This window comes from Brassica napus, chromosome A1, assembly GCF_020379485.1.
Source record: "Brassica napus cultivar Da-Ae chromosome A1, Da-Ae, whole genome shotgun sequence".
NCBI lineage: Eukaryota > Viridiplantae > Streptophyta > Magnoliopsida > Brassicales > Brassicaceae > Brassica > Brassica napus.
This window is the reverse complement of record NC_063434.1, coordinates 17,951,142-17,968,064: the sequence shown is the minus strand read 5'-3', so window position 1 is coordinate 17,968,064 and position 16,923 is coordinate 17,951,142. Positions and strand designations below refer to the sequence as shown.

General features: G+C 36.6%; 2 protein-coding genes across 2 annotated transcripts; one reads left to right on the top strand and one right to left on the bottom strand.

The window, feature by feature from the left end:
• Positions 1 to 6,003: 6,003 nt before the first annotated feature.
• On the top strand, positions 6,004 to 10,462 carry LOC125607291 (probable pectinesterase 29). Its single transcript, XM_048777207.1, has 5 exons — positions 6,004 to 7,443; positions 7,746 to 7,899; positions 8,450 to 8,665; positions 9,029 to 9,294; positions 9,382 to 10,462. Exons 1-5 carry the CDS (start codon positions 7,208 to 7,210, stop codon positions 9,560 to 9,562), a joined length of 1,053 nt encoding a protein of 350 aa, XP_048633164.1. The 5' UTR covers positions 6,004 to 7,207; the 3' UTR covers positions 9,563 to 10,462.
• Positions 10,463 to 10,503: 41 nt separating this feature from the next.
• LOC111213905 lies at positions 10,504 to 14,847 on the bottom strand. Its single transcript, XM_022715740.2, has 7 exons — positions 14,633 to 14,847; positions 13,735 to 13,949; positions 12,907 to 13,615; positions 12,702 to 12,802; positions 12,545 to 12,634; positions 12,295 to 12,422; positions 10,504 to 10,828 (listed from the first exon to the last, which is right to left on the bottom strand). Exons 2-7 carry the CDS (start codon positions 13,882 to 13,884, stop codon positions 10,708 to 10,710), a joined length of 1,299 nt encoding a protein of 432 aa, XP_022571461.1. The 5' UTR covers positions 13,885 to 13,949; positions 14,633 to 14,847; the 3' UTR covers positions 10,504 to 10,707.
• Positions 14,848 to 16,923: the final 2,076 nt, after the last annotated feature.

The following is a 16,923-nucleotide window of genomic DNA, read 5'->3' as shown; positions in this document are numbered from 1 at the left end:
TCCATATCTTTGTATGGGGTCGTTCAACCGTTTCCGATCTGCTCATCAAGCGGATATCAAGGGCAAAGGGATCCTCTATGAGGATGATGATGAACCTATAAAGCTGGTGGATCGCGATGATTCTTTTGTAATCAAGGAATTTGGATTGTCTCTTATTGGCAAGGTCCTTAATCCAAAGAAACAGAATGTAGAGAAGCTGTTGCAAACAATGCCTTCTCAGTGGGGCTTGTCTGAGAGAATCACTGCCAATGATCTTGGGAATGGGAAGTTTTTATTAAACTTCATGTCTGAGGAGGATCTAAAGTCTGTTCTGAGAAGAGGCCCATTCCATTACAACTTCTGTATGTTTGTACTGGTGCGTTGGGAACCCATAGTGCATGATGATTACCCATGGATTATTCCTTTTTGGGTTCAGCTCATTGGATTCCCTCTTCATCTTTGGACTGACACGAACCTAAGATACATAGGTGGTAGACTCGGTCATGTCGATACTCTGGAGCTCACAGAGGGGCGCATGCTCATAGAGGTGTTGATTCACGCCGTCCATTGAAGTTCTCTAGGAAAGTGGAATATGAGGGAGATGAGGTTACGATCGAAATAAAGTACGACAAGCTTTTCAAACACTGTACAATCTGTGGTTTGCTATCTCATGAGAAGGGATATTGCCCCACAATGGATGTTAGATCACGGTTACAACATGTGGAAAGGCCTGACGTTTTTTCCCGAGTGCAGCGGGCTCAGGATATGCCTCGTCAAAACTGGAGTCGTGATTCTCTGGTAAATGCTAGACCCTCCCAGCAGTCGTCGCTGCAGAGCCGGGAGCTGCAATCTTCACGATATTATACGTCTAAGCCGGTAAGGTATGATGATAAGAGTACGCGAGGACAGGGGCCTCGATACTGGGAGAATGACAGCAGTCGGGGTCGTCACTCGGATAGGATTATCCGTAGCAGAGACGATCATTTAAGGAGGAACAGGTATGGTAGGGCACGGGATAATGCTGGTCCCTATGCGCGTCCCAACGAGAAGGCATGGCAATTGAAACCGAAGACGCATGAAGTGGGAAGGGGTCAGTCTGCTGTTGATGAGGATGCAATGATTCGAGGCGCTACGTCCGGTGAGATAGTTCCTTATGAACAATCTCCTGAGCACAAATCACGTTCCATGGTTGAATTGGCTGAGATGAGGAGTGGTGAAAAAACAAGCAATAGAAAGTTAGCAAGCACCATTGTGACTCCGGTGCGTGCAGATCATCCTATGGAGGAAAACGTTACTGTACGTGATAGGGGTGAGGCTAGAGCTCTCGCGTTCTCCCCTAATGGCGAGCCGAGTCATGCTGATGATCTTATCATTGGGGCGCTGAGTGATATGGAGATAATGGAACAGTCTGATGGTGCACTGATGGCTGATGGAGATGATGGCGAGGACCTGCTAGGTTTAGATCATATGGAGTTGGAGGATAGACAACCTCAACTGAGGTCTCGTCAGGACTTGGGACGGCGTAGCAGCTCGAGGTCATCACGGACTAAGAAGCTGGGTGCGAAACGTAGTGCCCCTTTGGGCATTAATAACAGGAAGTTCGAGATCCTTCGTAGGGGATCTCCAAGCAAACGTTCAACGGCCACAGTTTCACATGTAGCTGAGGGTGGTGAAAAGCCACGACGGTCATAATGGCTCTAGTAAGGACAAAGAGAACGTGTCAAAACATGATGGTTTGATGAGTTCCAAATACTCATCGCGACGTCATCAATGAAGACAATCAGTTGGAACTGTCGGGGGATTGGGAACGACCTCACAGTTCGACGCCTTACGGAGATGTGTCAGAAGCATCGCCCAGGACTAGTGTTCCTTTCTGAAACAAAGAACAGGAGGCTGATGTTGCAAAACATTCAGGCCGACTTAGGGTATGATCATTTGTTTACTGTTGAGCCACTTGGTCTCAGCGGAGGTTTAGCTTTATTTTTTATGGATGAATTTCAAGTTAATGTTTTATTTTCGAATAACCGTATGATTGACATTGAGGCAGTCATTGATGGAATAAAAGTCTATATGACATTTGTTTATGGGGATCCTGTATTAGAAAGACGTGATCAAGTTTGGGAACGTCTTACGCGTTTCTCAACAACAAGATCTGGACCTTGGTTTATGATAGGGGATTTCAATGAAATTACGGGTCATGATGAAAAAGTAGGAGGAAGACAACGGGCTGATAGTTCTTTCCTGCCTTTTAAGCAGATGCTTAGTGATTGTGGAATGCTAGAGTTCCCTTTCACGGGAGACATGCTATCATGGGTAGGTAAAAGAGCAGGTGGAATGACCGTTGGATGTCGCTTAGACAGGGCAGTAGGAAATGCAGATTGGCATGAGAAGTTTCCTCACTCGAGTGTCAAGTATATGAGATTGTGGGGATCGGATCATCGTCCGATTCTCGCAGATATACTCGTAAAACCAATGAGGAGATCAAAAAAAATTAAGTTTGATAAAAGATGGCCAGACAACGAGGAGCTAAGGCAGGTCATCCTGGAGGGATGGAAATCTCCTGATTTACCTCCAGAAACGACTATTATGGAACATATCTCTAGCTGTCGAAAAGCTTTGGGGGAATGGAGGAGGCAGCATAATATCAACTCTGTGAGACTGGTGGAGGAATTGAAAGAGAAAGTGGAGGGCATGTATGCGGATGACAATGCTACCACTGAAGAAATTGCCTCAGCCTTGAAGGACCTCTCTAATGCTCTTAAAGCAGAAGAAATGTTCTGGAAACAGAAGAGTCGAGTGTTCTGGCTAAGAGAGGGGGATAGAAATACAAAGTTTTTTCATGCACTAACAAAACAGAGAAGAGCCAGGAATAAAATTACACAGCTCCAAGATGTGAATGGAAATATAGTTGAGGATGAAGAGGGTTTAGTAGCCATTGCTACTAGTTATTTTAGACAGATCTTTGAATCGTCTAACCCTGAGGACATTGAAGAGGCGTTAGCTCAAGTTCCTACGACAATCACTGGGGCAATGAATGAGAACCTTACAGCTCCGGTAACGGAATGGGAGGTCAAATTGGCTCTTTTTGCTATGCATCCAGAGAAGGCTCCAGGACCAGATGGGATGACTGCGCTATTCTATCAGAAATTCTGGGATATTGTAAAGGATGATTTAACTCTTATGGTTAATAACTTCCTTATCGAGGGAACGATGGTGAATGGATTAAATGATACAAATATATGTCTCATCCCGAAGACGGCCAAGCCTAATCATATGGCTCAATTCCGACCAATAAGCTTGTGTAATGTAAGCTATAAATTAATTTCGAAGGTCTTATGCCAGAGATTAAAGAAAGTGCTACCAGGCTTGATTTCAGAGACCCAGTCAGCCTTTGTTGCTGGGAGACAGATTTCAGACAATATTATGATTGCCCAAGAAATGTTTCACGCGCTGAGGACTAAACCAAGTGGTCGCAGTAAAAGGATGGCTATTAAGACGGACATGAGCAAAGCATATGACAGAATGGAGTGATCGTTCATTGAAGCCGTCATGCGCAAAATGGGATTCTCAGAGACGTGGATAACCTGGATAATGCGATGCATTACGTCGGTAAAATATAAGGTGCTTATGAATGGTCAACCAAGAGGAAATATCGTTCCTGGTAGAGGCTTAAGACAAGGAGATCATTTGTCTCCTTTCATTTTTATTCTATGCACGGAAGCGCTCGCTAGCCTTCTTAATCATGCAGAGAATCAAGGGAAGATAACGGGGATGCGTGTCACATGCGCGTGCCCCTCGGTATCTCACCTTCTCTTTGCTGATGATAGCCTTTTCTTCTGTAAGGCGGAGCCCCGTGAATGTGAAGAAGTAATGAAAGTAGTCAGGAAATATGCTAAAGCTTCTGGCCAATGTATCAACTTCGATAAGTCGTCCTTACTCTTTGGTAAGCGGATTAATGCAAATACCAGGCAAGAGATCAAAGATGCAATGGGTATACAAAACGAAGGAGGGATGGGAACCTACTTAGGTATCCCGGAAGATATAAGTGGATCCAAGTGCAAATTGTTTGCATTCCTCAAGGACAAGTTAATGCACAGGGTAAATGGATGGACGGGTAGGTGGCTTTCAAAAGGAGGGAAAGAAGTTCTGATAAAATGTATTCTGCTAGCTCTTCCGACTTATGTCATGTCTACTTTCCTGCTCCCTTTGGAGATATGTGAAAACCTAGCTAGTGCCATCGCACGGTTCTGGTGGAGTTCAAACCCACCAAAGAGAGGAATTCACTGAGCGAAATGGGAAAAAGTTTGTCTACCAAGGGAGGAAGAAGGGATTGGGTTTCATATGATCCATGAGTTCAATCTGGCATTGTTGGGAAAACAATTATGGAGGTTGGTTCAATTCCCAGACTCATTGGTCGCTCGGGTCTTGAAGGGGAGATACTACAGATTAACCTCGCCGCTGAGAGTAAACTCGGCTAGCTGCCCATCTTATGTGTGGACTAGCATTTCTGCTGCAAGGAAGTTGTTATTACTGGGAATCAGATAGAAGATACACTCAGGTTATGAAGTCAAGGTGTGGGAGGATCCGTGGATCCCAACGATCCCAGCGAGGCCGGCTGTCCCTGTGGCACCAGTAATGAATCCTAACATGAGAGTAAGCGATCTCATTGATCAGATAGGGAAGGATTGGGATGTTGGATTATTGGAGAATTATGTAAATCCTGAAGACATACCGCTTATAAGGAGTTTGGCCATAAGTTCATCTCACCGGCGCGATACTTTCTGCTGGAGCTACACAAGGAATGGCCAATACTCGGTTAAATATGGATATTGGGTGGCCCAGAATTTATTAAAGACGGCGGAAGCGCAGGAGATATTGGAACCGAGTATTACCAAGCTTCAAGCCTTTGCTTGGAAGTTAAAAGCGTCTACGAAAATATGTCATCTTATTTGGCAGTTATTAACTGGGCATGTTGCAGTAACAAGGAACTTAGCAAGACGTAATATGCAATGTGATAACTACTGCCCAAGATGCGGAGAATTGGAAGAATCTGTCACACATGCTATCTTTGAATGCCCGCCAGCGCTACAAGCTTGGACCTTATCGGCAACCCCAACAAGCCCAGAGGTATTTCCGCTACCAAGTGTCTACGCCAATATGGACTACCTATTCTAGAGAAAAAAACTCTATTATTGAGCCGGAACAAGACAGAGATCCTTTTCCCTGGATAATTTGGTATATCTGGAAAGCTAGGAATGATAAACTATTCAAAGGAATAGATAGAGATCCTTTGGAGTTAGTCCGCTATGCAGAGAGTGAATGTCAGGCCTGGTTTGATGCGAGCGATGTTGCACAACCTATGGTACAAGAGACTAATATAGCGAACCCTCAAGTCATAAGCTTGGGTAATATTTGCTTGCTGGATGGATCTTGGACAACATCTGCCAACTTCAGTAGACTTGGATGGGTTTGGATGGACAATATGGGAAATACTCAGCTCATGGGGATGAAGAATCTTCCTCGACGTGAATCAGCCTTGCATTCGGAAGTAGAAGCGCTACGGTGGGCAATGGAGAATATGCTACAGCACTCAACATGCCAGCGCTTTGGGACGGATTGTAAGGAGCTGATCGCAATGTTAGATGATCCTCATGTGTGGCCTAGCTTTGCGACAGAATTGGAGAAGATAGAGACGCTACGGATATGCTTTCCGGAGTTTAGCATCACTTATGTTCCACGAGCGAGAAATCAATTTTCAGACTTTTTAGCCAAGAATGCTAGATCCTTCCATAGGGAGTTACTTTTCATTGGTTGTTCTATTCCGGTCTGGTTACCCAGACCACCTCAAGCTTGAGTAATAGAATGGCCGTTCGATATCAAAGAAAAAAAAAAAAAAACCAATAACAATTATTATTTAAAATATCCAGTAACAAATATGATTTAAAAAAAAATAATAACAACTGGTCCTAATCGTCAAAGTTAAAAAATTAAGCAAAATAATAATAATTATATATCTAATTAAATAGTTATATATTTAAGTTAGTAAATCAGTTATTTAGCTAAAACTAATAATAAATCAATAACTTATCTAAAACCTAATAAAATCACTTATTAAAACCTAAACAATGACAAATAAGCAAAATTAACTAAAATCATGGATAACCTGACACATAAGCAAAATCACTTATAAATTTGTATATTGATCTTGTTTTTTAAAAACACATTGTTGATCTTGTTTTTATATTTATTCTGTTTGAATAAATAAAACTTTCAATAAATTAAAAGTGTAAATTTTTAATTAAATATTTTGTATATTATAAATTTGGTAAAATTCTAGGTTTGCCACTAATAATAACTATAGATAAAAGTAAAATGTATTTAAGGAAACAATGATCCATGATCAAAAAATAAAACAATGACAATAAACCTATTAGGAGGTGTATTCAACTGAAAGTTTGAGGTAATTTGTATTAAAATGATAAGCTAGTTAAATATATATTTTGATATATTTTGTTTAATTGGATTTGGTAAATATAAAATGGTATCTGTTGGATAGAAATTTAATCTTCTGAAAGTTATCTATAGGTGTATATTTTGTTTAATTGGATTTGGTAAATATAAAATGGTATCTGTTGGATAGAAATTTAATCTTCTGAAAGTTATCTATAGGTGCTAGATTACCAATTTTTATTCTTTAAGAAAAAATTACTTTTTGGGATAAAACTTTTTTTTTGTTAATTTGCATATTGGCTAAAATATATCTTTTGGGGCAATTTATTTTTATTTAATATTAAAAAGATAAATTTTAGACAAAGTGCTACATTATATTATATATATATATATATATATAATTCCTCTCTCTAATTTTTTAAAATAATTGACATAAGTATTAAATGGTGTTTATTTTAAAAATAATTAAATTTAATAGATTTGATCAGTTGCATTACTGTAGCTATGTACTTCAAAATGTTTCTTTGTCAATAAATTAGTTCATCGTCAATTATCGGGTATCTACTAGTTTTTCTTAAGAAATCAAATCAGTGGATCTTTAACCATAATTGGAATTAGGTAAGGAAACATACATCCATTTAAACTGGACATAACTTTATCAATAGTTAAAATTCTATTGTATTTCACAGACGAGAACCTAATGTTTCCAATATAAAGATGGTCAACTCAACTCTAGAGAAAAGAAAACAAAACCAAGTTGAAACTTTTGATTTTAGCAATGAAATATCTTACGACTGCCTTGGCTCTCTCATTTTTGTATTTATTCACCGATACATCCTCGCATTTCTCTTCTGGTGGTTTAGATATGAAAGATTTCAACAAAGATAGAGTAAAGACAGTGGTGGTTAGTCATAGAGGTACAGGTGATTTCAGAACCATCCAAGCAGCCATCGACTCCATTCCCTCTAATAACAACAACTGGATTAAGATCTATCTTAAACATGGAACCTACAAGTAAGCTCTCTCATCTCTACTTTGTTCAATCAATTTCTTTGATCTCTATGGGTTCATTTGCTGAGACTGAGACATTCTAGTTTTGAGCAATTTCTTCCAAAAACAGGCGGTGGTAATTAACTTTGTATATAAGTGGTGTGTACTTTATCGCACATACTAAGCGAGATTACGTAAGATACACCACTAATTTACAAAGACGTTACCGGGTGCTTTTATAAATTTTGCTCAACGTTAGGCTATCTTAGCGAATAAACTCTCTTTTAAATGGGTTTACTAAGATAGCTATTTGTGTATGGATGCAGCGAAAAGATAGTGATCGAGAAGCAAATGATAGTAATGCAGGGAAACGATGCATCGAAAGTGACAATTCAATATAATGATGCAGGACTAGCCAATTCGAGTGGTCCGTTCAGATTAAACGCTGAGTACTTCGTCGCTATCAATATTACGTTCAAGGTTATGGTTTATTAAATGTAGTTTTCCTTGGTATGTCTACCATGGTGTGTCGTTAATGATTTTTTTTTTTTGTCGTTAATGATATATTCGTGACAAAATTTAAATTTGGTTTTCTTTCCCGTCAACTAGTTTTTACTAACAAAAACAAATGGTATATCACCCGTTCATATTTTGACGATTCAAAATCATGATTCCTCAAAAAAAAATATCATTTCGAAATCACTAAATTTTAACTCTATAAAAAATAATGATTTCGTTATATATAGTGTACATATGAAAAACATTACAAGAAAAAACGAACAGTCAATGATCTAGACAACTACCTTTTTGTTTTTTATACATGAAAAAAATTGTCTCCCAACTGTTTTAAATATTTCGATATTTTGCTAGTCCATCATTTGGATATTTGTCTGACGTATCAATCATCCTGTTTAGTTATATCATGATTAGATAGATCTTTTGGATTAGTTTTGACATGGATGTAAATATCATACTACAAGATTCTAGTATGCTTAATGAGTTATGCATGTCTTGTATTATGATTGTGCAGAATACTTATAACAACATAAAACAAACAGTACCGTATAAGGATATAAAGGTAGCTCCATCGGCTATACTAATGGCGGACAAGGCGTCGTTCTATGGCTGTAGATTCATCAGTGTCCAAGACACACTTGCTGACTTACTTGGTCGCCACTACTTCCACAAATGTTACATCGAAGGAGCCGTTGATTTCATATGGGGAAGAGGCCAATCTATATACCAAGTAATCTCATATATTCTCTCAATAAAAGGATGTGGGTTAAGTATAGGGATGTTGTGATATAAAAATATTGTACAAAAAGATAATAATGTATATTTACGGGATCAATGATGGAGACGATTTCGACCAAATAGTACTGATTAACGATTTCGTCGGAATTGGTTTTTCTCGACGAAATATGCCGTCGTAAATCTTTTGTTTGCTTGTAGTGGGAGTCAGTTTGAAGCCTAGGCAAAGTCACAAACGAATATGCCAAACAAAACCCACCAAGACTCTAACATACCAAGCAAAAACTGTTATTTTTTCTCTGTTTTCCCGTTCATGTTGAGCCAAAATATATCTAAATGAGTTGGTGTTTGGATGCAGAACTGCGTAATAAATGTTAAAGGAGTAACATCAAAGAAAATGGTGAATAACAGAGAAATGTTAGCAGGATTCATAACTGCGCAAGGGAGGGAAAGCGAGCAAGATACAAGTGGATTTGTGTTCAATAAATGTGTGATCAAAGGAACTGGTAAGGCATTCCTGGGAAGAGCTTACCGAGGCTACTCTAGGGTTGTCTTTTATGGAACACACATGTCGAATGTCGTTGTTCCTCAAGGTTGGGATGCTTGGCATTATAAAGGCCAAGAGTACGTAATTTGTTTTCTCTTTTACTTCCAGTGTATTGTGCTATATATTTTCTAACGACAATAACGAACTACAAATAATATGATCAGGGATAAATTTACATTTGTGGAGGTAAACAGCACGGGAAAAGGAGCAAATAAGAAGGGAAGAGTTAGGTGGGAGAAGAATCTCTCAGCTAAAGAAGTTGACTTTCTTTTAAATCCTCAAACTTTCGTTGATAATGATGGTTGGATGGCCACTCTTCCTTCTGCTCTCGTCTCTTTATATTAACCATCTTCAATCTTTAAGCTTCAGAATTTAATTTCGTTTATAATGTTAGTGGAAAAAACATTCTTTAATTCTTATGAAAAGAATAAGATATATATACATGTATGTTTTATTATCATCGTCGTATCATCCCCTTCGATATATAAAATATTATTTACATAGTGAATATCTTTAAAACTGGTATGAACAAACAACAAGTACATTTCTATATTCACCATTGATACCAAAACTATCTTCATTTTTCCAGTATATTTTTTAGTATTGATCTTTTCACGGTTTCACCTAACCCTTCGTTTAATCAATGTACACAGACATTATTGTATCTCTATTCGTGTTAGTAAACGTACCTTTTAGTTATATATTTTTATATTATACCATAATGTTATATTTTACAGAATTAAACACAACGAGATAAGATAATCATATCAAGAAATATTATTCTTGTTATAGCACCCAAGCAATTGCATCATATTGTTATATTACTGTATAGATATACCTTGTGTGTCAGTCGTTTAACGTTTGGTTTCAAGTGACGTTCAGATTATACAAAATCAGGGAGATATACTATGGCATCATATTCGAGTCAAGAGGATTGAGAGTTCAGTCCCAGCAATGTAAACCCCTTTATTTGACAAGTTAACTCGAGAGTTATTTTGGCAGAGTTAAATGCAAGGTTAGCAAAAGAGCGGTTAATTGGTAGAAACAAACGTTGTCAACAAAATCGATTTTGTTGGTACCACATGTGTTCCCATTGTCTTCATCAGTTTATCCATACTTGGATTACCCCCTATAGGTTGAGAGAAGGTAAGTTTTGCCCAGTAACTATGTGGTTTATCGTTAAATATATGAATTTAAAATGTCTTACAAAGTGTAGATAGGGAATTGATAGTGTGGTATGAAAGACCCAACATTATACTTGGAAGACTATTTCTAGGCAATCAAAATTATGACATAAAACATAACACTACATTCACTTATGTTTATTTACAGTCGATTCTTATTTTAACACAAACAAATTATACATCCTGTTTCGTTATATCATACCCATGACGCTCCATTATTATTATTAACATGAACGATTATTATTTTCTATCACTATCGTAAGTAGTATAGGTAACGGGCTTGAATAAGAACTTACAATATCGATTCTAGCCTTTCATCGCCTTGTAGCACTGGAGGCTGCACAATGGAAGGTTTGATTGTGAATCTCTGTATTTGTATGGGTTCGTACATTCTGGACCCGCACATCTCTCCCGCGGTGGAGGATAGCTGGTTCAAATAACAAGGCGAACCATGTCAATTCTCAGCGGTTGTCCGGTTTGATTTTAAAGGCATTCTTGGATACCAATGAGTCTTTAGCATCAAACCAAAGTGGTACTTCAGATTGGAATATAACAATGTATTATACTATTATTTATGAAGTGATTTTGTTGATTTGTCACATTCTCTATAATTTTAAATAATTTTGCTTATTTGTCATATTCTTATTAGTTTTTACATTAAATCATCCATTTATTAATTTAAATAATATAAATATTCCGATTTCTAATTGGAATTATGATTATAATTATTTTGTGCTTGAATCGATCAATTATGATTATAATCATCAAATTCCGACCACCATAACCATAATATTTTAACTTTCACAAGATTTTTATTAGTTTTTACCTTAAATCATTAATTTATTAATTTAAATAACAAAACTATTTCAAACTTTCTAATTGGAATTACAATTATAATTATTTTAAAAAGGTAGAACCAATTCTTATTTTCATATGATGTAAGATGTTTTAAACTCTATAGTTTCAATTTTCTCATTCATTCCAAGTTGTCTCGATTATAGTTCTTGACATTTATATTTATGTACTTTTGATATTTGTTTTTTATAGTTGGAGTTCTATGTTTTTTCTTCTTTCTTTGAATCTTAAATACTAGGAGCAAATCAGTTTTGTTACATGGAATTTGGAATTATGAATTAGGTATTCTGAATTACTTCAGTAGTTATTTCACGTGTATGTTTTTATTACTTTTTAATCTATAAAAAAAAATGCTTTGATATTAAATTTAGAGAACTGCCCCTGTAATCACGTTATGAACATGTCTTTAATGGTTTAGTTTCTAAAACAGATAAAAGTAAATATATTTTTAATGAATAATTAGATTTATCATTATAAAATTAACCATAAATTAACTTTAATAATAAAACTATCATTATCTATTGTCTCTTTTATTAAAATTAAACTTATGAAATATTAAGATAAGTCAATGTATATATTGATCAAGTAAACCAATGAAATATTGTCATTATCTCAATTCATTTAAAAAAATCTTCAAAATTATCATCGAACTTTAGTTTTTATTTAATTTTTATTTATTTTGTTCTTATTTGGATTTTGTGTGTTTTAATGTTTTTTGGTAAGTTAATTCATGTTTATGGTTCAAAAATACAATGTACATTCAAAGAGACCAAAAGTTCACATTCTTGCTTTACGTTATTGTGTGGAATATTTGATATGTAATTATGCTTTTATTGTCTCATGGTGTTATAACTTTCCTTTGTGTTAAGAAGAATTAGATCGAAATAAAAATCGAAGAGAACTTAAATGATTAAGAATCTAAAGAATAAGTTATAATGATGTTTAAATCATAATACATATATTACTAATTATTAGTAAAACGATCATGCCCGCATGGGCAAAACACCTAGTCTAAGATTAAGTGTGAATAAATCGTACCTTTGAGGTCTAGAGTTGAATATAGATGGTAATCCAAGTTCTTCTGGGAAGGTTACGATGGTTCCTGAAGGACCCATTACCCACTTCACTGTGTCTGATCTACGGGCTATCGATTCTGCGGCCTTCTCCTACATGAAACAGAATCGCAAACCATCTTAAGATTGATAGAAAAAGAGATGCACATAAGCTGCTCAAAGTTTCATTCAACAGCAACAAGAAAAAGAAAAAAAAAACTTTTGTTATTTTATACCTTAGCCTTGTCTTGTTGTTGTTTCTTTATTTTATCTTCCTTCTTTTTTCTGCTAGAGTCTTGACCTAAGATCTTCCTGATTGCCTCAGCCTGCCCATGCAAGAAAGAAGATTTAAACTTTGAATTCATTCAACTGAAAATGAAAACATGACCAAACCTCTGACTCTCTAGCTGCTTTTTCGACTTGCAGTTTACGTCTCTGCGCAGCCTCAGCTTTCTTTAGTTGCTGATCAACCTCTAACCCATCTTCTTTCCGCTCTGTAAGTAAACTAACACAATCAAAAAGCTTGAAGTCGGAGAATCCATATCTAACAGCAAAAAAATAAGAGAGAGAGAGAAGGTTAGATGTTCATCAAGCTTACTTCGAGGTGGAGCTGGAGGTAAGCCACCAGGAAACTCGATGAGGTTTCCGCTATGTCCAGAGCGTCGACGAGTAGTCACAGTCATTTCTGTCTTAACTTCACTCAAACTTTCTCTTCTTCTAGCTCTCCCGCTCTTACTTTCTACCTCAACCTCAGCATCACTCAGACCTTCTTCCTCGTCTTTGACATAATCATCATCATCAAATGATGCTTTTCTTGACTTATCCTTCTTGTCTGATGTTCCAACACCACGCGGGTATTCAACATTTTGTTTCATTACCTTGGACAGCTTTTTATGTTTTCTATTCCTTTCTTCATCTTCATCAACGTCTTCTTCCGCACCAACAACTTTACCCATTTTCACCTTTCTCACAAACTGAATCTCTTCGTCGTCATCATCATCAAGAACGCGTCGTTTAGAAATCCGGTTGCTTTTTCGAACGGGATAAGTATTTGTTTTGCCTGAATCTGCCTTGCTTGTGGTGTCCAACGATGCGTGGGAGGACTTTGCTGAGCACAAGCCAATATCAGAAGCACCATCGGATGCAGATATAACTTTCGATGAGCCACCGACTTTGAGTTTAACCTTCTTGATTGCAGGGACAAGAAACCCTTCAGTGGATGCAGTGCTGTGGCCCTGATTACTTCCTTGGAAAGAACCATTCGTCGAACCTTCATCTGACTCCACTGCTTCTATCCTCTTCTCATTCTGCCAAACACATATCAGTTGATGACCACAACGCTTAGCGGGCAAACTAGTCTTAGCTTAACTAAAAGAGATAATTATACTTGTACAAAGATTTGAAGTTGGGTTTGGCGGTTTCTTACATAGACAAGGATCGGTGTGGATGGCAATGATGAAGCATCCTGTAACTGTCGTTCATTCCAGGGCCGGCGCAATGTAGTGCTCCTCTTCTTCCTTGTTGTTGTTGCACTGCTCGTGTTACTGAAACCTATACCTCCTCCTAGCCTTTCCATAATTTTTTTTTTTTTTAATTTATTTCTTAGACTCAGAAACTGAACCTCCACATTCTGAATGTTCCCTAATTCATCCCACATGAGATTATGAAATCAGAATAAATACAAGAGCAAATAAGAGAAGGACATAGCTAGCAGTAAAGCTAATTACGATTCCCAAAAATAATAAATTCTGATATTATGTTAAAAGGTCCTTACTTGGATAGTTTATAGATTAATCTTAGATTTAGAAAGAGCATCATCTAGATCCGTACTACAAGTTTCACTTACGAAACAAAGGAGAACAATTTCAAGAAGAAGAGTAGAGAACAGTGACAGAGGATTCTCTTGACAAAAGATTGCTTACTTTGCAATAGTTCAAAGACATCATCAGAGTAAGCACGTTGACTAAAGAGTGTTATTCACTTAAAATGAAAGAACAAATGTTAAAGAATATTTGATTAAATATTGAATATTGAAAACTAACTCTGTTTTGCATTCAAACAGGGGTAAGATGCTAAAGAAAGAGATAAGTCTAAGCAAACACGATAATCGACAAAAAGGAAAATCAAGAGTTTCTTCAAAAACGTAGTTGAATATCATCAACACAGAGTATACCCAAAAGGTCAGTAATTCAGAGAATTCAGATTTTGCGTTTGATTTCAAGCTCTTAGTTTGATCATATAAAGAATTGATTTTTGATGATACTAAATTCATTTCAAGCAAAACAATTCACTCATATAAAAGAGGTCGTTCAAAGCAGTTTTACCTGGTGGGTCTTCTGATTAGATTCTAAAAGGATCAAAAAATTTAATTAGGGTTTATAGGAATTGGCGAAGAAGAGCACACGAAAGTTCTTGCTGTCCTTCACTCTTCTGCGGTGTTCTCCCAAGTACTAGAAAGGCAGGGCGTAGGATATGCTAAACTACGCCTTTTGTCAACCGTACATTTCATTATGGCCTTCTCTACGTTCATTTTTTTTTTTTAGAGATGGACGTTCTGGTTTGGTTTGGTTCGGTTCGAATCTATGCGGAGTCTCTCAGATTTTTGGTTTTCAGAATAAAATTTTTTAGGGAAATTGCACTCAGTAACTTAAAGAAAAACTATAATTCACAAACTAACCAAAATAACACCTTCTCTCCTATTTTTTCTTCCTATCTCTCTCTAACTTCTTTCTGCAAAACGAATTTCCTTTTTTTTGTTTGGTTATTTAACAAATAAGCCCTTTCATAGTCATATTCGTATATTTATAAAAAAAAATTTTGAATATTTGCAGGTTCAATTCAGATTTGGATAACTCATTTAAATTATTTTATAAAATTTAAAGTTCATGTATATTTTAAATTTCTCAAAACCCAAAAATAAAAATAATATTATTTTTTGTCCAATTAAAACTCTGTTGACCAAAAAGGGGACTCAATATCCATGTGGATAAGATAGGACGGTTGGTTCCGAACACCTCGTGCAAGTTTTTCCGTCCATGTGTTGTAAGGCCAGGGCATGTGTTTTATCTCGCATGTTTTAAAACTTTTTTGTAGCCGTCAAAGTTCTTCGATACGTTGCAAAAGCTGGATATGCTTTTGGTTTTGAACCCATCCTCACCACTTAAGAACAATTTGTTGTAAAAATCACATGATATTGTCAGAGGTCTTCATACATTCCATTGACTAAATGAGAATTTTGAATTATGCATAGAGCGGTCCACAATTTTTCGCTTCCTTAAATTCTTCAAAACCTTCTAGTGTGTTGTACCACCCAAATCAAGTATGTAAATGGCCATGTTTCCAAGATCCATCCGTAAAACACCAATGACCTTCTCTGCATATGTAAATATATCACATAAACTTCAAAAAATGCATGTCAACATACTTAAAATTATGGTCTAGCTTGAAATTTTTCATAGAGAATTAATTTATATTTCAAGTTTTTTTAGTGTTTTGAGTATTGTTTAGCTATTTTAGACATCTATTTTGACTATTTGTATATATTTTTCAAGTATTTTGGATAACTTCAAAATACTATATCTTTTGGATATTTTATATATATTAAATCTAAAAATAAATAATATATATAAGTCTATTTCAGATACATTCGAGTATCCATACTTTGGTTTGGGTCGGGTTCGGTTTTGGTTCTCTAGATTACTTGTTCTTATTGATCTTATTGCTTGTTCTTATGATTACTCACTAGATTTTAGGATAAGTGAAATAAAATGAAAGTGTGACTGATATCCTGGCATGAATCCTGCTGAGTTAGGTTTTTAGACACAAAGATAGTTGGTTTAAATAACTTAGTGAACATATTGAATTGAACCTTATTAGGATGGTTTAGTTAAATTGGTTAGTTAAATTAAGTTTAGTTTACTGGTTAAGTTTCCTTTTGCTTAAACCGGTACTAGATATAACGAACACTTTGTACAGTCAAGTTGATTGAGCTGAATAACAAACTTTTTAATCATCTTCGTCATTCTATCTTTCTCTCTCTCTCTCGAGCTTCACCATGTTCAGTTCCAATCTCAAGCTCTAGATTTGATATGGTATCAGAGCACACACACGAATCTTCCGCTTCGTTATGAGTTTCCCGATCTCTTTGTTTTCGCGATTCTTGAATCTTCTCTGCTTCGCGATTCGGGATTTCGTTTCTCAGATCTTCTTTTGTTTCGCGATCTTTCTTTGTTTGGGTTCTAGATTTTGACGCTTCTTTCCCGAGGATTGATAGCTCAGCTTGTCGATTGTTGCTTTCTTTGGAGTTCTATAATGGCGTCATATGTTCATCCCCAATCGGAGAGATCATCGACTGATCAGAACGATAATCCATTCTTCCTTCATCACAACGATCATGCTGGACTCGTTCTTGTTACGGATCGCTTGAACACTGCATCGGAATTTCATTCTTGGCGACGTTCGATCCGTATGGCGTTAAATGTCCGCAACAAGCTCGGCTTCATTGATGGTACGGTTCCTAAACCTGCGTCTACACATCGTGATTATGGAGCTTGGTCTCGTTGCAACGATATGGTTGCTACCTGGTTGATGAATTTTGTTTCCAAGAAGATTGGTC

Coding starts and splice junctions, on each gene's coding strand:
- LOC125607291 (XM_048777207.1), top strand. CDS start 7,208: ATGAAATATCTTACGACTGCCTTGGCTCTCTCATTTTTGTATTTATTC. Junction 7,444..7,745: donor CTTAAACATGGAACCTACAA/GTAAGCTCTCTC, acceptor GTATGGATGCAG/CGAAAAGATAGTGATCGAGA. Junction 9,295..9,381: donor TGGCATTATAAAGGCCAAGA/GTACGTAATTTG, acceptor TAATATGATCAG/GGATAAATTTACATTTGTGG.
- LOC111213905 (XM_022715740.2), bottom strand. CDS start 13,884: ATGGAAAGGCTAGGAGGAGGTATAGGTTTCAGTAACACGAGCAGTGCA. Junction 12,423..12,544: donor AACAACAAGACAAGGCTAAG/GTATAAAATAAC, acceptor TGTTTCATGTAG/GAGAAGGCCGCAGAATCGAT. Junction 10,829..12,294: donor TTCAACTCTAGACCTCAAAG/GTACGATTTATT, acceptor TATTTGAACCAG/CTATCCTCCACCGCGGGAGA.